The sequence below is a fragment of the Melanerpes formicivorus genome, unplaced genomic scaffold, assembly GCF_026170545.1.
Source record: "Melanerpes formicivorus ecotype bairdi unplaced genomic scaffold, bMelFor1.0.p_v2 SCAF_7, whole genome shotgun sequence".
NCBI classification, from domain to species: Eukaryota; Metazoa; Chordata; class Aves; order Piciformes; family Picidae; genus Melanerpes; species Melanerpes formicivorus.
Window position 1 is genome coordinate 6,468,709 of NW_027142359.1, and position 13,667 is coordinate 6,482,375.

The following is a 13,667-nucleotide window of genomic DNA, read 5'->3' on the forward strand; positions in this document are numbered from 1 at the left end:
TTATGAATATCTGCAAATAGGAACCCAGGAAGTTCCACCTCAACATGAGGAGAAATGTCTTTACTGTAAGGATGAAGGATGCCTGGAGCAGGCTGTCCAGAGATGTGGAGTCTCCTTCTCTAGAGACTTTCAACACCCATGTGGATGTGTTGCTGTGTGACCTGCCCTAGGTGATCCTGCTTTGGCAGGGGAGTTGGACTGGATGACCTCCAGAGGTCACTTCCAACCCCTACCATTCTTTGATTCTATGAAAAACTTTACTAAACTTTGCTTAGTTTTTTATTTTAAATTCATCCTTATGTTCTCATATTTTTTTACATGAGACCTCGTAATTATCCCAGGAAGATACAGAATCTTAGAATTGTTTTAGTTGGAAAAGACTCTAAAGATCATCAAGTCCAACCATTAACTCTGCTAAGTCTGGTGCTAAACCATGTCCCTCAGCACCATATGTTCAATTCAGGCTGTTTTCCCTCTCAAGTAAAGTTCCAGGCAGTTACTGGGGAATCACACGGAATCATCTGATTCACAGATGACTTTCAACAGAGTATTGAGAGATGTTTGTGATATTTCCTGCAGCTTCCTCATCATCTAAAGCTTTCAGTGTTGCTTTTGTAAAATAGTATAGGAAATAAAAAGTTCTGAGCAGGACAGAAATTACTTTTTTAGAGTCTTCAGTGCCAAGATAGGATGAGGGGGAATGGCTTTAAGCTTGAGGAGGGGAGATTTAGGCCAGAGATGAGGAAGAAATTCTTTACAGTGAGGGCAATGAGACACTGGAACAGGTTGCCCAGGGAGGCTGTGGATGCCCCCTCCCTGGAGCTATTCAAGGCCAGGTTGGATGGGGCCTTGAGCATCCCTGGTCTAGTGGAAGGTGTCTTTGTCCATGGCAGGGGTTTGGAATCAGATGATCTTCAAGGTCCCTTCCAGCCTAAACTGTTCTATGAATAAGATACAGCGGAGCTGTACAAAACTGCAGAAAGCGTCTTCTCCGTCTTTCATGACTCCCAAGGAACCACCAAGTAATTCTCTGAAGAGGGAAGTCCACAATCCAATCACCTTCCTGGCTTGAATCTTTGAATTATACCTGGTATATTTTGCTTTTCAGAAACCATAGCCTTCTCACATCTGATCAGAGGGTGGCTGGTTGCTTGTGAGGTGCTGCCATATTTTATTAATGCAGTATTTGACAGCTGTTAACTACTGAAACCAGAGATTGCTCCTGGCTTGACTAAAAGCTATGCACCTGACACCACTCATGGAGAACCCAATTAACCTCTCAGCTATATATTGGATTAGCAAACTGGCTTGGCTGCTGGAAATTGTCTGCTAAAGGGCAGGGGGCAAAAGGATGGGGCCAGACTTTTCTGAGTGGTGCCCAGTGGCAGGACAATGGACAACAGGCTCAGCCTGGAAACCAAGAAGTTCCATCTAAACATAAGGAGAAACTTCTTTGGTGTGAGGGTGCTGAAGCCCTGGATCAGGTGGCCCAGGGAGGTTATGGAGTCTCCTTCTCTGGAGAATTCCAAACCCATCTGGCCATTGTGTTCCTGGGCAAGCTGCTGTGGGTGCCTCCGCTTTAGCAGGGAGGTTGGACTGGATGATCTCCAGGCGTCACTTCCAACCCTCACCATTTATTAATTCAGACAAAGTTGATTGATTATTTTGCTTACTCAGTTGGTTTTTCACTGTAATGTATGGGACTTACCCATGTAAAAGGATACATATACTCTTCCAGGAGAAAAGGAGGCTCATCAGAGACAATCTTGCTCTCCACAACTCCCTGAAATGAGTTTGGAGCCAGGTGACCATTGGTATCTTCTCCCTAGTTACAAATGATAGGATGAGAGGAAATGGCATCAAGTTGCTCCAGGAAAGGTTTAGATTGGAAATTAGAAGCAACTTCTTAATTGAAAGAGTTCTCAAACAGTGGGACAGGTTGCCCAGGGAGGTGGTTGAATCCGCATCCCTGGAGGTGTTGTTTAAAAGACACAGAGATGCGGTGCTGAGGGACGTGGTTTAGCACCAGACTTGGTAGAGCTAGGTCATGGCCGGATTTGATAACCTCAAAGGTCTTTTCAAACTGCAATGGTTCTCTGATTCTATATATCCAGGTTACTGCTTTGGTTTCTTCTTGGGGATGACTAATGTTTATTTCTGTGTTCTCACCACTGAACTGATCATGTTCATGTTCTTTGTGGGGCACCTCCATATATACACCTTGCTCTTGCTGCAGCAAACTGGTAAGTAGCTCTTCCACTTTGCTCCTAACCACCCCTGCTCTTTCTCCATTAATTAGTGGAAGCAAATAATGCTCTTGGGATCAATTCTTCGTTGAGCATCTGTGCAGTAATTGATAGAGGATACTTTCCAGGGGGTATTCTGGGCACAGTTATCTCTTGGTTGAAAGAATATTCATTATTAAAAGAGTGAAAATCTGCTGAAGTGAACTTGAGCAGTTGGAGGCATGTAAAGCAACTGTTGCATTTCATTTTATGGCAGCATTGCCTGCCCTCAGTAGACTGCACGATGTGATGGTGCCAGTATTTCTTCTCTATGTGGCATTTTAACTATGCTAGCTGTGCTTCAGAGAACTTGGGGGAGGGGGGAGTTGGTGTTTAATGAGCTGTGATGTTATCCATCTTTATCAAAAGACACTGAACAGGACACTCTGTTGTGCTTATGTGACTTTATATAATGAAAAGTTAAATTAAACAAACTCAGTGGGACATTTTTTTATATGAGATTAAAACATTGCTGCAGTAGTGTGATCAGCTGTCTTAAAACCAAATATTTGATGGTGTTTCCATGGGGAGATTTTGCTTATTGGGAAGTTGTTTGGTTTTGTTTTGAGGTTTTTTTTTTTGTCTGGTGAATTCTTTATCTGATGTTGCTTGTACTTTTCTCTTTCAGGAAATCCATGACTTATTTAAAGAATATGAAATCAAGTACTGTTATGTGGACAGAAATAAAAGAACAGGTAAGAATCTAAAACATAATTTCATGGTAAAACTAGTGAGGAACATCATCTGCCACAGTGACTGAAAGCTTCCTGAGTAAAGAAGTTGGCTGTGTGGTTTCCAACAAATAAACTAAATGAGACAAAGCCAGGACTTGGCCTGAGAAGCAGAACAATGTAACTTCAGAACATGCTGTCACATAGTCCCTCAATGTCGTTTTTGACTGCATAGTTTGTTACCTTCTAGTGAAGCCAGTGGAAAGCTGGGAACTTCACTAATATCACCCAGAGGCAGGTTGGTCTGCTGTGGTATATTTCAGACATATTTCCGTTGTGAGTGTCTCTGTGGGACAAAGCCAGGATGCTCTTTGTTAGAGAAATGTGTGACACCATCTCAGGATACTGGAGAGCAGAATAGTGTAGAGACAGAAAGAAAATAAGGCTCAGAGGAGACCTTCTTGCTCTCTAGAACTCTCTGAAAAGGAAGTTGAAGCCAGGTGGATGTTGGTATCTTCTCCCTAGAAACAAGTGATAGGATGAGAGGAAATGGCCTCAAGTTGCCCCTGGGGAGGCTTAGGTTTGGCATTAGAAGAAACCTCTTCACTGAAAGGGTTCTCAAACACTAAAACCAGCTGCCCAGGGAGCTGGGGCTGTTGAGTTTGAAAAAGAGGAGGCTGAGGGAAAACCTCATTGCTGTCTACAGCTACCTGAAAGGACATTGTGGAGAGGCGAGCTGGCGCTGGTCTCTTCTCACAGTGATAGAACAAGATGGAATGGCCTCAAGCTACAACTGGGTAGGGTTAGACTGAACATCAGGAAAAAAAATTTCACAGAAAGAGTGGTCAGGCATTGGAATGTGCTGCCCAGGGAGGTGGTTGAGTCATTAACCCTGGGTGTGGTCCTTGGGGATATGGTTTAGGGGTGAACCTTGTAGAGTAGGGTTAATGGTTGGACTTGGTGATTCTGAGGGTCTTTTCCAACCTGAATATTTCTGTGGTTGTTTTGTTACTAGGGAGAAGATACCAACCCCCATCTGGCCCCAACCTCCTTTCAGGGAGTTGTAGAGAGCCAGAAGGGCTCCCCTCAGCCCCTTTTTGTTTTTGTTTTCCAAACTGATAATGCACCTTCAGGGTAAATCCTAAACTCTTGTTTGTCCTGTGACTTACACTGGTGGGTTCTGGGGGGCAGGGAGAGGTGTGGTCATTACCTCTGTAGCTGAGGAAGAGCTGTCATAGGTGGTGTCACTTGTTCTGGTCTCTTGCAGCATTTGTCACTCTGTTAAATGGAGAGCAAGCTCAGAATGCCATTCAGAAGTTCCATCAGTATTCTCTTCGGGGCAAGGAAATATCTGTGCAGCTCCAACCAACAGATGCTTTGCTCTGCATCACCAATTTGCCCATTTCATTGACATTGGAAGAGTTTGAAGAACTTGTGCGTGCCTACGGCAACGTCGAGAGGTGTTTTTTGGTCTACAGTGAAGCTACTGGCCATTCCAAGGGCTATGGCTTTGTGGAATACATGAAGAAGGACTCTGCTGCCAAGGCCAGGCTGGAACTTCTGGGGAAACAGTTAGAGGAGAACACTCTCTTTGCACAGTGGATGGATGTGAACCAGCTGACCACAAATCTTATTCACTCCAAGTGCCTTTGTGTAGATAAATTGCAAAAAGACCATGCTGATTCAAAAGATCTGCTCCAAGCTTTCTCACTGAAGTATAAACCTGTTTTCTGCCAGGTATGTTGGATTTTTGTGTCTTTTGGAAGGTCATAGCCATGATGTAAGTGGCTCTATATTTGCATCTTTGCTGTTTGTTGTCATATCCTTTTATTTTTCATTTAACTAGTGAGTGATTGCACATCTGCATTGCGATATACGCTGTGGTACAGATGCTTTCTTGGTATGAGCTTGAAGTGATTGGTTGATGTCAGCTAGGACATCTGCAGGAGACCACTCTCATGAAATGCCAATAAAATGCTTAGAAGATACCCCCTTCTCATATATCTGACTGGAAATAATTTAAGAAGTATTTTAGTGAGCTTTTAAAGGAAACATTGATGATGGGTTTATTGCTTGGTGAGGAAAGCCAGAGTGTATGAACAGTTTATGAACAGCACAAGTGCAACAGTTTAGATGATGGAGAATGCATCTGTAGCTCTATATCTCTATGTATTTTATACTGCAGCTAAGGGAGGAATCTTATACACTGAGGATGGTGAGAAACTGGCCCAGGTTGTCCAGATAGATGCCCCATCCTGGAACCATTCCAGTCAGGTTGGTTGGGGCTCTGAGCAACCTGCTCTAGTCCCTGCTGGCTGCAGGGGGTTGGATTAGATGACCTTTAAAAGTTCCTTCCAACTCAACCCAATCTATGATTCTATGTATTTAATGAGTATATTTTAGAAACCTCTGCAAATACCTGAAGTGTTTTTTCCCTAACTGAAGAAGATGTAGGCTTGGATCTTCTAGTGGGCTGAGCTTGTCAGTAACAGAAGTGGTAGATCATTTGGAAAGCTTGCAGGTACTGAAGAAGCACCAGAGAATCACAGAATGTCAGATTGGAAGGGACCTCAAGAATTATGTGCTCCAACCTTTCTGGGTGATAGTGTAGTTGAAATGAGGTAGATCCTTACAAGCCTTTGCAAGTGTGAAGATTTTCTTCACCTCATGTGGCTTGTGATGATGACCACGAATAAAATGTTGTTCATAGAAGCGGTGCAGGGCAGCATACCATACAGAGGCACGAGAGAGAGAGCCTGTGTTGAGGTCACACAGTTTGGTATGATTTCAGTTGTTTGTTTTGGTTTTATTTGTGTTTGTTGATGGTGTTGGGGTTTTTTCCTCAAGTATCTTAGAAGGCTGCTCAGAGATTAGCTTCAGAGATAAGCCTCAGAGATTCTCAGCATTTAAGATCGGAAGTTCCATCAGGCTGTCTAGCCTGACCACCTGCAGGCCCTCACATTTTCCCTAGTCCTCTTTTGGAGCCCCAGGAATTTGTAGCTGACTAAAGCACATCCTTGTATTTGCTTGATCCAAATGTCCCAGCAGGTAGATAAATAGGAGAAAACTGTTTCCAGAAATTTCCAAAACTTGTTTTACACTTGTGCCTGTTTTCTTAGTTGAAAGCATCTGCCTTCAGCTTCACCTCACTGATGACTAGATTGAGGAGCCTTTGCACCCCACCATTTTCTTCCTGTAAAAAGGTATTAAGTGCTGTAATCAAGTTACTTGCTCAATCTTTGTTTAGCTAATTAAACAGATTAGTCTTTTAAAGTCTTTAGTTCAGGGATGTTTCCAGCTGTCAGATAATCTGGAGGCTGTTATCAATGCACCCAATAATTTTTCAACATCCTTTGAAAACTCTGAGGTTTGAAGAATAACAAACTGAAAATATGCTCTTCACTAACAGCATTCTGCTGGACAGTTAGAGACACTTAAAAATTGACCTTTACCTTCCTTCTTAAATCACAGAATCATAGAGTGGTTTGGGTTGGAAGGGACCTTTAAAGGTCATCCAGTCCAACCCTTCTGCAGTCAGCAGGGACATTTACAACTCCAGCAGGTTGCTCAGAGCTGCAAGTGACCTGACCTGGAATGATTCTAGGGATGGGGCATCTACCAACTCTCTGGGCTACCTGGACCAGGGTATCACCACAATCAGTGTAAAAATTTTCTTCCTTAGATCTAGTCCAAAACAAAAATAAATATACATGTATGTGTGTTCTCCATCATCTAAACTGTTGCACTTGTGGTATTCATACACTCTGGCTTTCCTCCCTGAGCAACAAATCCATCAGTGTTTCTTTAAAAGCTCTCCAGAATGTTTTGGTACAGATTACCGTCCCGCAGTACAGGTGAGACGTTGACCTGATGGAAAGCAGTTCTGTGGAGAAGGAGCTGGGACTGCTGATGGACATCAAGTTCACCATGAGCCAGCAATATGCCCTTGTAGCCAAGAAGACCAATGGTGGTCCGGGGTGCATGAAGAAGGGTGTGGCCAGCAGGTCAAGGGAGATTCTCCTCCCCTTTATTCTGCCCTTGTGAGGCTACAGCTGGACTGGTGCATCTACTTCTGATCTTCCCAGTTCAAGAGAGACAGGGAACTACTGGAGAGAGGATGGGGCCAGACTCTTCTCAGTGGTGCCTAGCAACAGGACAAGGGGCAGCAGGCACAAATTGGAACCCAGGAAGTTCCATCTGAACAGGAGAAATTTCTTTGGTGTGAGGGTGCTGGAGCCCTGGAGCAGGTTGCCCAGAGAGGTTGTGGAGTCTCCTTATCTGGAGAGCTTCCAAACCCACCTGGACATTGTGATGCTGGGCAAGCTGCTCTGGGTGCCCCTGGTTTAGCAGGGTGTTTGGATTGGATGATCTCCAGAGGTGCCTTCCAACCCCCACCATGCTGGGATTCTGTGCTGAAACTACAATGCATTCCATAGCTGCAAACCATTCTTTTCACAAGTACTTCAGGTCTTTACCAGTGCAGCTCAACTGATGTCAAAATAAAACCCAGTGCTGCTACACACACACACACACACACACACACACGTACATAGCCTGTATGCATCTATGTCTGTATGTATATATCAAAAATAGGTGAGTTCTGCAGAGCTCTTCCCATGACCAGTTTTTAACAGCAGCATGGAAGACCCAACCACCCTCTTTTTTTCTTCAGAATCTTTGAAGTTTGTTTTTCAGTTGTTAGTGTAAGTTTGTGGAACCTAAGAGTCTGGGCTAAGTTGGGTGTTATCCAGTGAAACCTAGAGGAGATTTCCTCCCTTCTCCATCAGAGCTCCTATCAGTATGTCACTCCTGTTCATTTTGGGACTGGAGATTTTTGCCTGAGCTTTATTCCCTCGTAACCCCTTTTTTTCTTTTTTTGTTGTTGTTTGATTTAAATCTGCTCATTCTGCTATAAAACTCTGCAGACAAAGGCCAGGGCATTGTTTGACACATAAGCTTGTTTCCAGTCTGCTTGATTGATCAGTCTGGCATCTTCTCTTGGCATTAAATACAACCACAGCCTTCATAGTCTCCTAAAGGGCAGTATACATCCATGGAATTTGCATTGTTAGATGTTTCAACAGCTGCCATCTAGCCTGATGAATGTCATTTTCATTATTGCAGGCTTAAGAGCTGAACAATAATGAGTTTATAATTCCTATCCTGCAAAAGAAAATTCAAATTATTGTAGCCTACAGCTGCATTTGCAGTTTCCTTCTCATTCCTTCTTTGTTCTGAATATATTTCATAGCTTGAGTTCTCCATGACCATGAAGCAAAGGTGGTAATTCAAGTAGAGTACGCATGCCAAACATCCTATAGCTTGTGCTGTTCCCCAGGGGTCTGTACAGTCTTATTCAGCATCTTCAGCAGTGAGCTGGATGAAGTGTGCTCTTAGTTTGCTGGTGATACAAAACTGGGAGGAGTGGCTGACACCCTGTCAGACTGTGCTGCTGTTCAGTGACATCTGTACAGGCTGGAGAGTTGGGCAGAGAATTGCCCTGTGAAGTTCAAAGTAGGACAACTGTAGGGTCCTGCACCTGGGGTGGAATAACCCCCAGGGTTGGGGCCAAGAGGATAGAGCCACAGTCATTTCAGTAGTGCTCAGCAACAGGACAAGGGGCAAGAGGTACAAAATAGAACAAGAGAAATTCCACCTAAATACATAGGAAAGCATTTTTGCTGTGAGGGAGTTGGAGCGGTGGAGCAGGCTCACAGAGAGGTTGTGGATTCTCCTCTCTGGATACTTCACAAACCCACCTGGACATTGCAATCCTGGGTCCCCCTGCTTTAGCAGGGGGGTTGGACTGGATGAACTCCGGAGGTCCCTTCCAACCCACACCATGCTGGGATTGTGTGATGTGATATTCTGAGAAAGAAACATACTGAGTTTGGTAGATCCCAACGCAGGGTGTCAGCTGTTAGCAAAGTGTTTTGCAAGGGACAGATGAAAACACTGCAAGGCAGTCCCTGAAGTTCTCCATTCTGTGCAGTCTGTTATGAAACATTGTTTCAGTTTGCTCAGGATGAAGACAGTTGTATCGGGGACTTTGCGGTGGTTGAGTATGAAACTGCAGAGCAGGCTGAGGAGGTCCAGGAAGTCACCGATGGCATCACCATCAAAGGAAAGAGAGTCCATGTGTCATACTGTGCTCCTGGAGCACCGGGCAGAAGCACCTTAGCAGCACTCATAGCAGCCCAGAGGATGGTAAGAAACTTGCAAATCTGTTTTCAGAACAATTTTGAAACACCTTGAATGGCCTGGGTAGGGTGAGAGGGATTCAGCTGCTTTGCTTTAGGATAAGGAAGTCCTAAATGTGAGGAGAAACTTTGCTGTGGGAGGGGTGGAGTCCTGGAGCAGGCTGCCCAGAAAGGTTGTGGAGTCTTCTCTGGAGAGATTCCAAACCCAGCTGACCATTGTGATTCGGAGCAACCTGCTGTAGGTTCCCATGCCTTAGCAGGAGGGTTGAACAGGATGATCTCCAGAGATCCCTTTCAGCCCCTCACCATGCTGGAATTTTGTGAAGAGAAGCCCAGCTTTTGGAAGCATTAGCCTTACTCTTAATCTGCACAGCCCAGTTCTCCTCCTAGGAGACCCTTCAGCTTGAGGGTGGTGAGGCACTGGAACAAGTTGCCCAGACAAGTTGTGGAGGCTCCAAGTCTGGAAATGTTCAAAGCCAGCTTGGATGGGACCTTGAGCAACTTGGTCTAACAGGAGTTGTATCTGCATAAGGCTGGGGAGTTGGAAGTAGATGATCTTTAAAGTGCTTTATGACCCAAACCATTCTGTGATTCCAACTCCCAAGTCTCCTTCCATTTACTGCAAGGAGAAATAGTGAAATATGGCCATAGGACATCACAAAGTTACACTGACATAGCTCTGGGGTTTTAATAAATGTAAGGTTTTGTAAGCTAAGTTTTTCCAGTTCAAACCAAAAATAACTGGAAATGGAGTCATTTGGCAAGGTAAAAGTTGGCTTACCTCAGAGAGGCAAGAATTTGTCAATTTTAAGATAAATCTCAAGGTAGGAAAAATAGTTTAATCTTGTGCTTGATACAGAAGAAAACCTTTTGCACCCACGTGTCTTTATCAGATTATTTCCTAGCAAATTGGATGTGAGCAGTGTAATATGAAGCTGTCTTAAAAGGAGAAGCAGAACAGACTCATTATTTCCACTAGCTTTAGCCCACAGTTTTAGAAGAGAGAGGAGTGGTGCTATGAAGAGATGGTCTATGGTGTTCATCTCACCAGTACCTCTCCCATTCCCCTTTTTTGGCTTTTGGTTTAAGGGGAAAACAAGAAATGTGTCTCAGGAAAAATAATATGCTTGAATTTTTTGGGGGGAACAGTTTTGGTAGATACTTCATTTGAGGGGAAAAGGAGCATGGAAAGGAGCGGGGCACAGGGAAGATGTTTTTTTCTGTCTAAAATGAAATGTGTGCATCACTGTCACACAGGTCTGAGGCATCTCAGTGTCATCTTTGTTTCCTCCTGATTCTAACACTTTTGTATCTCTCTTCATTGAAGATGAGGAACAATAGGAAAGGCTTGCTTCCGGAGCCAAATCCAGTGCAGATCATGAAAAGTTTTAACAACCCAGCCATGTTGCAAATGCTGCTGCAGCCCCAGTTGCGTGGACATGCTGTTAAACCTGGTAAGTGGGTTTAGAAGTCAGTTTAACAAAAGAAACCCTGTTCTTGGTGATTTCAGCAAAGGAGAGAAGCAGGAATTCTATTTGAAAATCTCTGCTGTCACACATTCTTTCACATTTGATGAAAGCAAAAGCAAGAGATGGATTGCTACACTATTGTGTCAGGGCAAAATGAATGTTACCTAAAAATGGCCCCACATTAGCTGTGTGGTTTGCAAGTGTTTATATTAGAAATGGGTTTGAAATTAAATAGCTCTTACAGACAGCATTAAGATGGCAAGTTGAAACCTGATTCTAAGTCTGTACTCAGCACTGATGAGGCTGAAGCCTCAAATAATGGCTTTGGCTTTGAGTCCCTCACTATAAGGAAACCGAGGTGCTGGGGCAGATCTAGAGAAGGGCAACAAAGCTGGTGAAGGGTCTGGAGCGCAGATCTGGTGAGGAGCAGCTGAGGGAACTGGAGAAAAGGAGGCTGAAGGAAGACCTTCAGGCTCCCTACAATTCCCACAGAGGAGGTTGGACAGAGCTGGGCATTAGCCTCTTCTTTCAAGTAGCAAGTGACAGGACAAGAGGAAATGGTGTCAAGTTGCACCAGGGGAGGCTTAGGTTGGACATTAGGAAATATTTCTTTACTGAAATGGTTGTCCAGCCCTGGAACAGGCTGCCTAGGCAAGTGTTTGAAGCCACATCCCTGGAAGTATATAAAAGCCATGTAGATGTGTACTGAGGGACATGGTTTAGCAGTGGCCTTGGTATGGCTGGGTTAAAAGTTGGACTCAGTACTCTTAAAGATCTTTTCCAGCCTAAACAATTCTGTGATTCTGTCTGAATTTTGCAGCCTTGGTCTTTCTCCTGTTGTTTCCAACGCAAGTCATTATTCACTTTGGTGCTACCATAGTCATGCACAGCATTTCATAATGGCATGCCCTGTTTTCAGCTGGGATAGAGATGGTTCTCTGCTTAGTAGCTAGAACTGGGCTGTGTTTTGAATTGAGTGAGACAAATGCTGATGATATACTGATGTTTGCAGCTGTTGCTAAGGAGTCAAGGACCTCCTAACTTCTCATGTTTTGCTAGTGTACAGCAGCAGAAGAAGCTGGGAGGGAGTATAGCCAGGACACCTGACCTGAACTAGCCAAAGGGATGTTCCCTACCACAGAATGTCATGCCCAGTATATCAACTGGGAGGAGTGGGCTGGGGAGGTCAGGTCCCTGCAGGTCAGTGGGTGGTGAGCAGTTGGATTGTGCATCTCTTGTCCTTTTCTTGGGCTTTATTTCTCTCTGTTTTGTTATATTCCTCCTCCTCATTATTATTATTATGCTTTTATGATTGTTGTTATTAGTATATCTTATTTGAGTTATTAAACTGTTCTTATCTCAACCCACAAGTTTTATTTTCAGTTCTTCTCCCCTGCCCACTGGGAGGTGGGAGGAGTGAGCAAGTAGCTGTGTGGTGTTTAGTTCCCAGCTGAGGTTAAACCACAACTTGGTATTAAGCAAAACCACTTCTCTGCATTCTCATTAGGATGGATGTGAATAAACATATTAAAAACAATCTTATCACATTTCAAATGGTGAAAGTGTCAGGAACAGGAGTGAGAACAGATAATTTGAAGAGTCAATTAGGGGTCAAAGAGTTTGTGCCCTAATCCCCTGATTGGAGATACCCAGAAACTGTGGACACCTCAGTGGAGAAACGCTTTAGCTGATGCTGAAGTTTCAAAGCACTTCAGATAAAGATGTGGTCTGCATCTTTGAGCAAAACTCAGCTCTAGAGGAAGAAGTAAATTTGATCTCTAATATGCTGTTAATTGGAGATCAAACCTGGCTGTATTGAAAAGTTTTGTTACAATGACCTTTAGTATACTGAAAAGTTTCACAACCCCCAAATATAAAAAATACAGAATAACTCTTACAAAGACCTTTACTTGCCTAACTTATAAACCAACTTTTGTCTTGTGTTTCTGAAACAGTTCTTGGAGCATCTGCAGGTTTACCTCACCTTATAAATTCAGCAGTTGGCCCACCTTTTTTGCAGCTGAATAAAATTCATCAGGTAGGTCACCAAGATACATATTTATCCAAATACATATTTGTGAAGATCCCAGCAGGAAAAAGATCTCAAAAGCTTTAATAAATTATAACTAAAATCAAGTGTTCTAGTTAAAATTGTCTTTGGGAAAAGCAAGTTGTTATGAGATACCTCTGGGGATGTGAGAGCAAACTGTGCTTGCTATCCACAACTGAGTTATTTTATCTTAACTGAGTTTTTGATTTGGTAACACCACATAGAGACAATTGGTCATTACTGGCCAGAAAAAAGCCTTTTTCAATCAGAGCTTGAGAAGCATGGCACATCCATTTCTCTTGGAGCTGCTCACACACACTTCCTCTAGAGTCTGGATTGGTTTATTTTAATCAAGCCAAGCAGCTTAGCATTGTTAGCTTCATTATAAAGATTGCAGGGACCAAAATGTGCTAAATACACCATGAAATAATGGCAATTTGCAGATGTCCCTTCTTAATCCAGAAGGCCTCACAAGGTTATAAGCTGCTTAAAGTGTTGTTAGAGTATCTGTAATTTACTGTCAAGTTGATAGGACTTCCATATGGACACCAGAATTCTTGGGAGATACTATAAAGGATATTTTTGGTGAGTTTGCCCTAGAAATTGGTGATGAGAACATGCTAGAGTAGCACCCACAAGCAGATCTCCTCCCTGCAGCAGTTCCCTTGGCCAGCAGCCTGCCTGGCCTCCGCCTTGCATTGAGGTTCTGTCAGAAAGTTCTGCTTGGAGCCAAAATTTGCCTTTGCAGTATTCATGATGGGTTTTTTCTTAGTACCTGTGAGGAAGTGGAATCAATGGCTTTGATCTGCTATTTCTGATGGTTCAGAAATATCCATTTAAAAAATAAAATTCCCTTAAATATTTTTTCTTTCTCTGTGCTTTTGGCAAACACAGACTTCTGGGTCTTAAAAAAGACCATGTTCATATGCAGGGATGTGCCCTGTGTTAAGGTTATTTAGCCTCTCTCTTTCTTTTTCTCCCCTGCTCAAAAC

At 43.4% G+C, this 13,667-nt stretch overlaps 1 protein-coding gene across 6 annotated transcripts in view; it reads left to right on the plus strand.

Annotated features, from left to right (window-relative positions):
• RAVER2 (ribonucleoprotein, PTB binding 2) overlaps nt 1-13,667 on the plus strand; it is a 46,363-nt gene that overhangs the window by 14,324 nt on the left and 18,372 nt on the right. For 5 of the 6 annotated variants that reach the window (XM_068140824.1, XM_068140823.1, XM_068140828.1 and 2 more), the window contains exons 2-6: nt 2,914-2,980; nt 4,224-4,693; nt 8,972-9,163; nt 10,484-10,610; nt 12,581-12,663. In XM_068140824.1, the coding sequence (XP_067996925.1) occupies nt 2,914-2,980; nt 4,224-4,693; nt 8,972-9,163; nt 10,484-10,610; nt 12,581-12,663 (939 nt within the window). The remainder of the gene's footprint in view (nt 1-2,913; nt 2,981-4,223; nt 4,694-8,971; nt 9,164-10,483; nt 10,611-12,580; nt 12,664-13,667) is intronic. The other variant, XM_068140827.1, reaches the window with a different exon arrangement.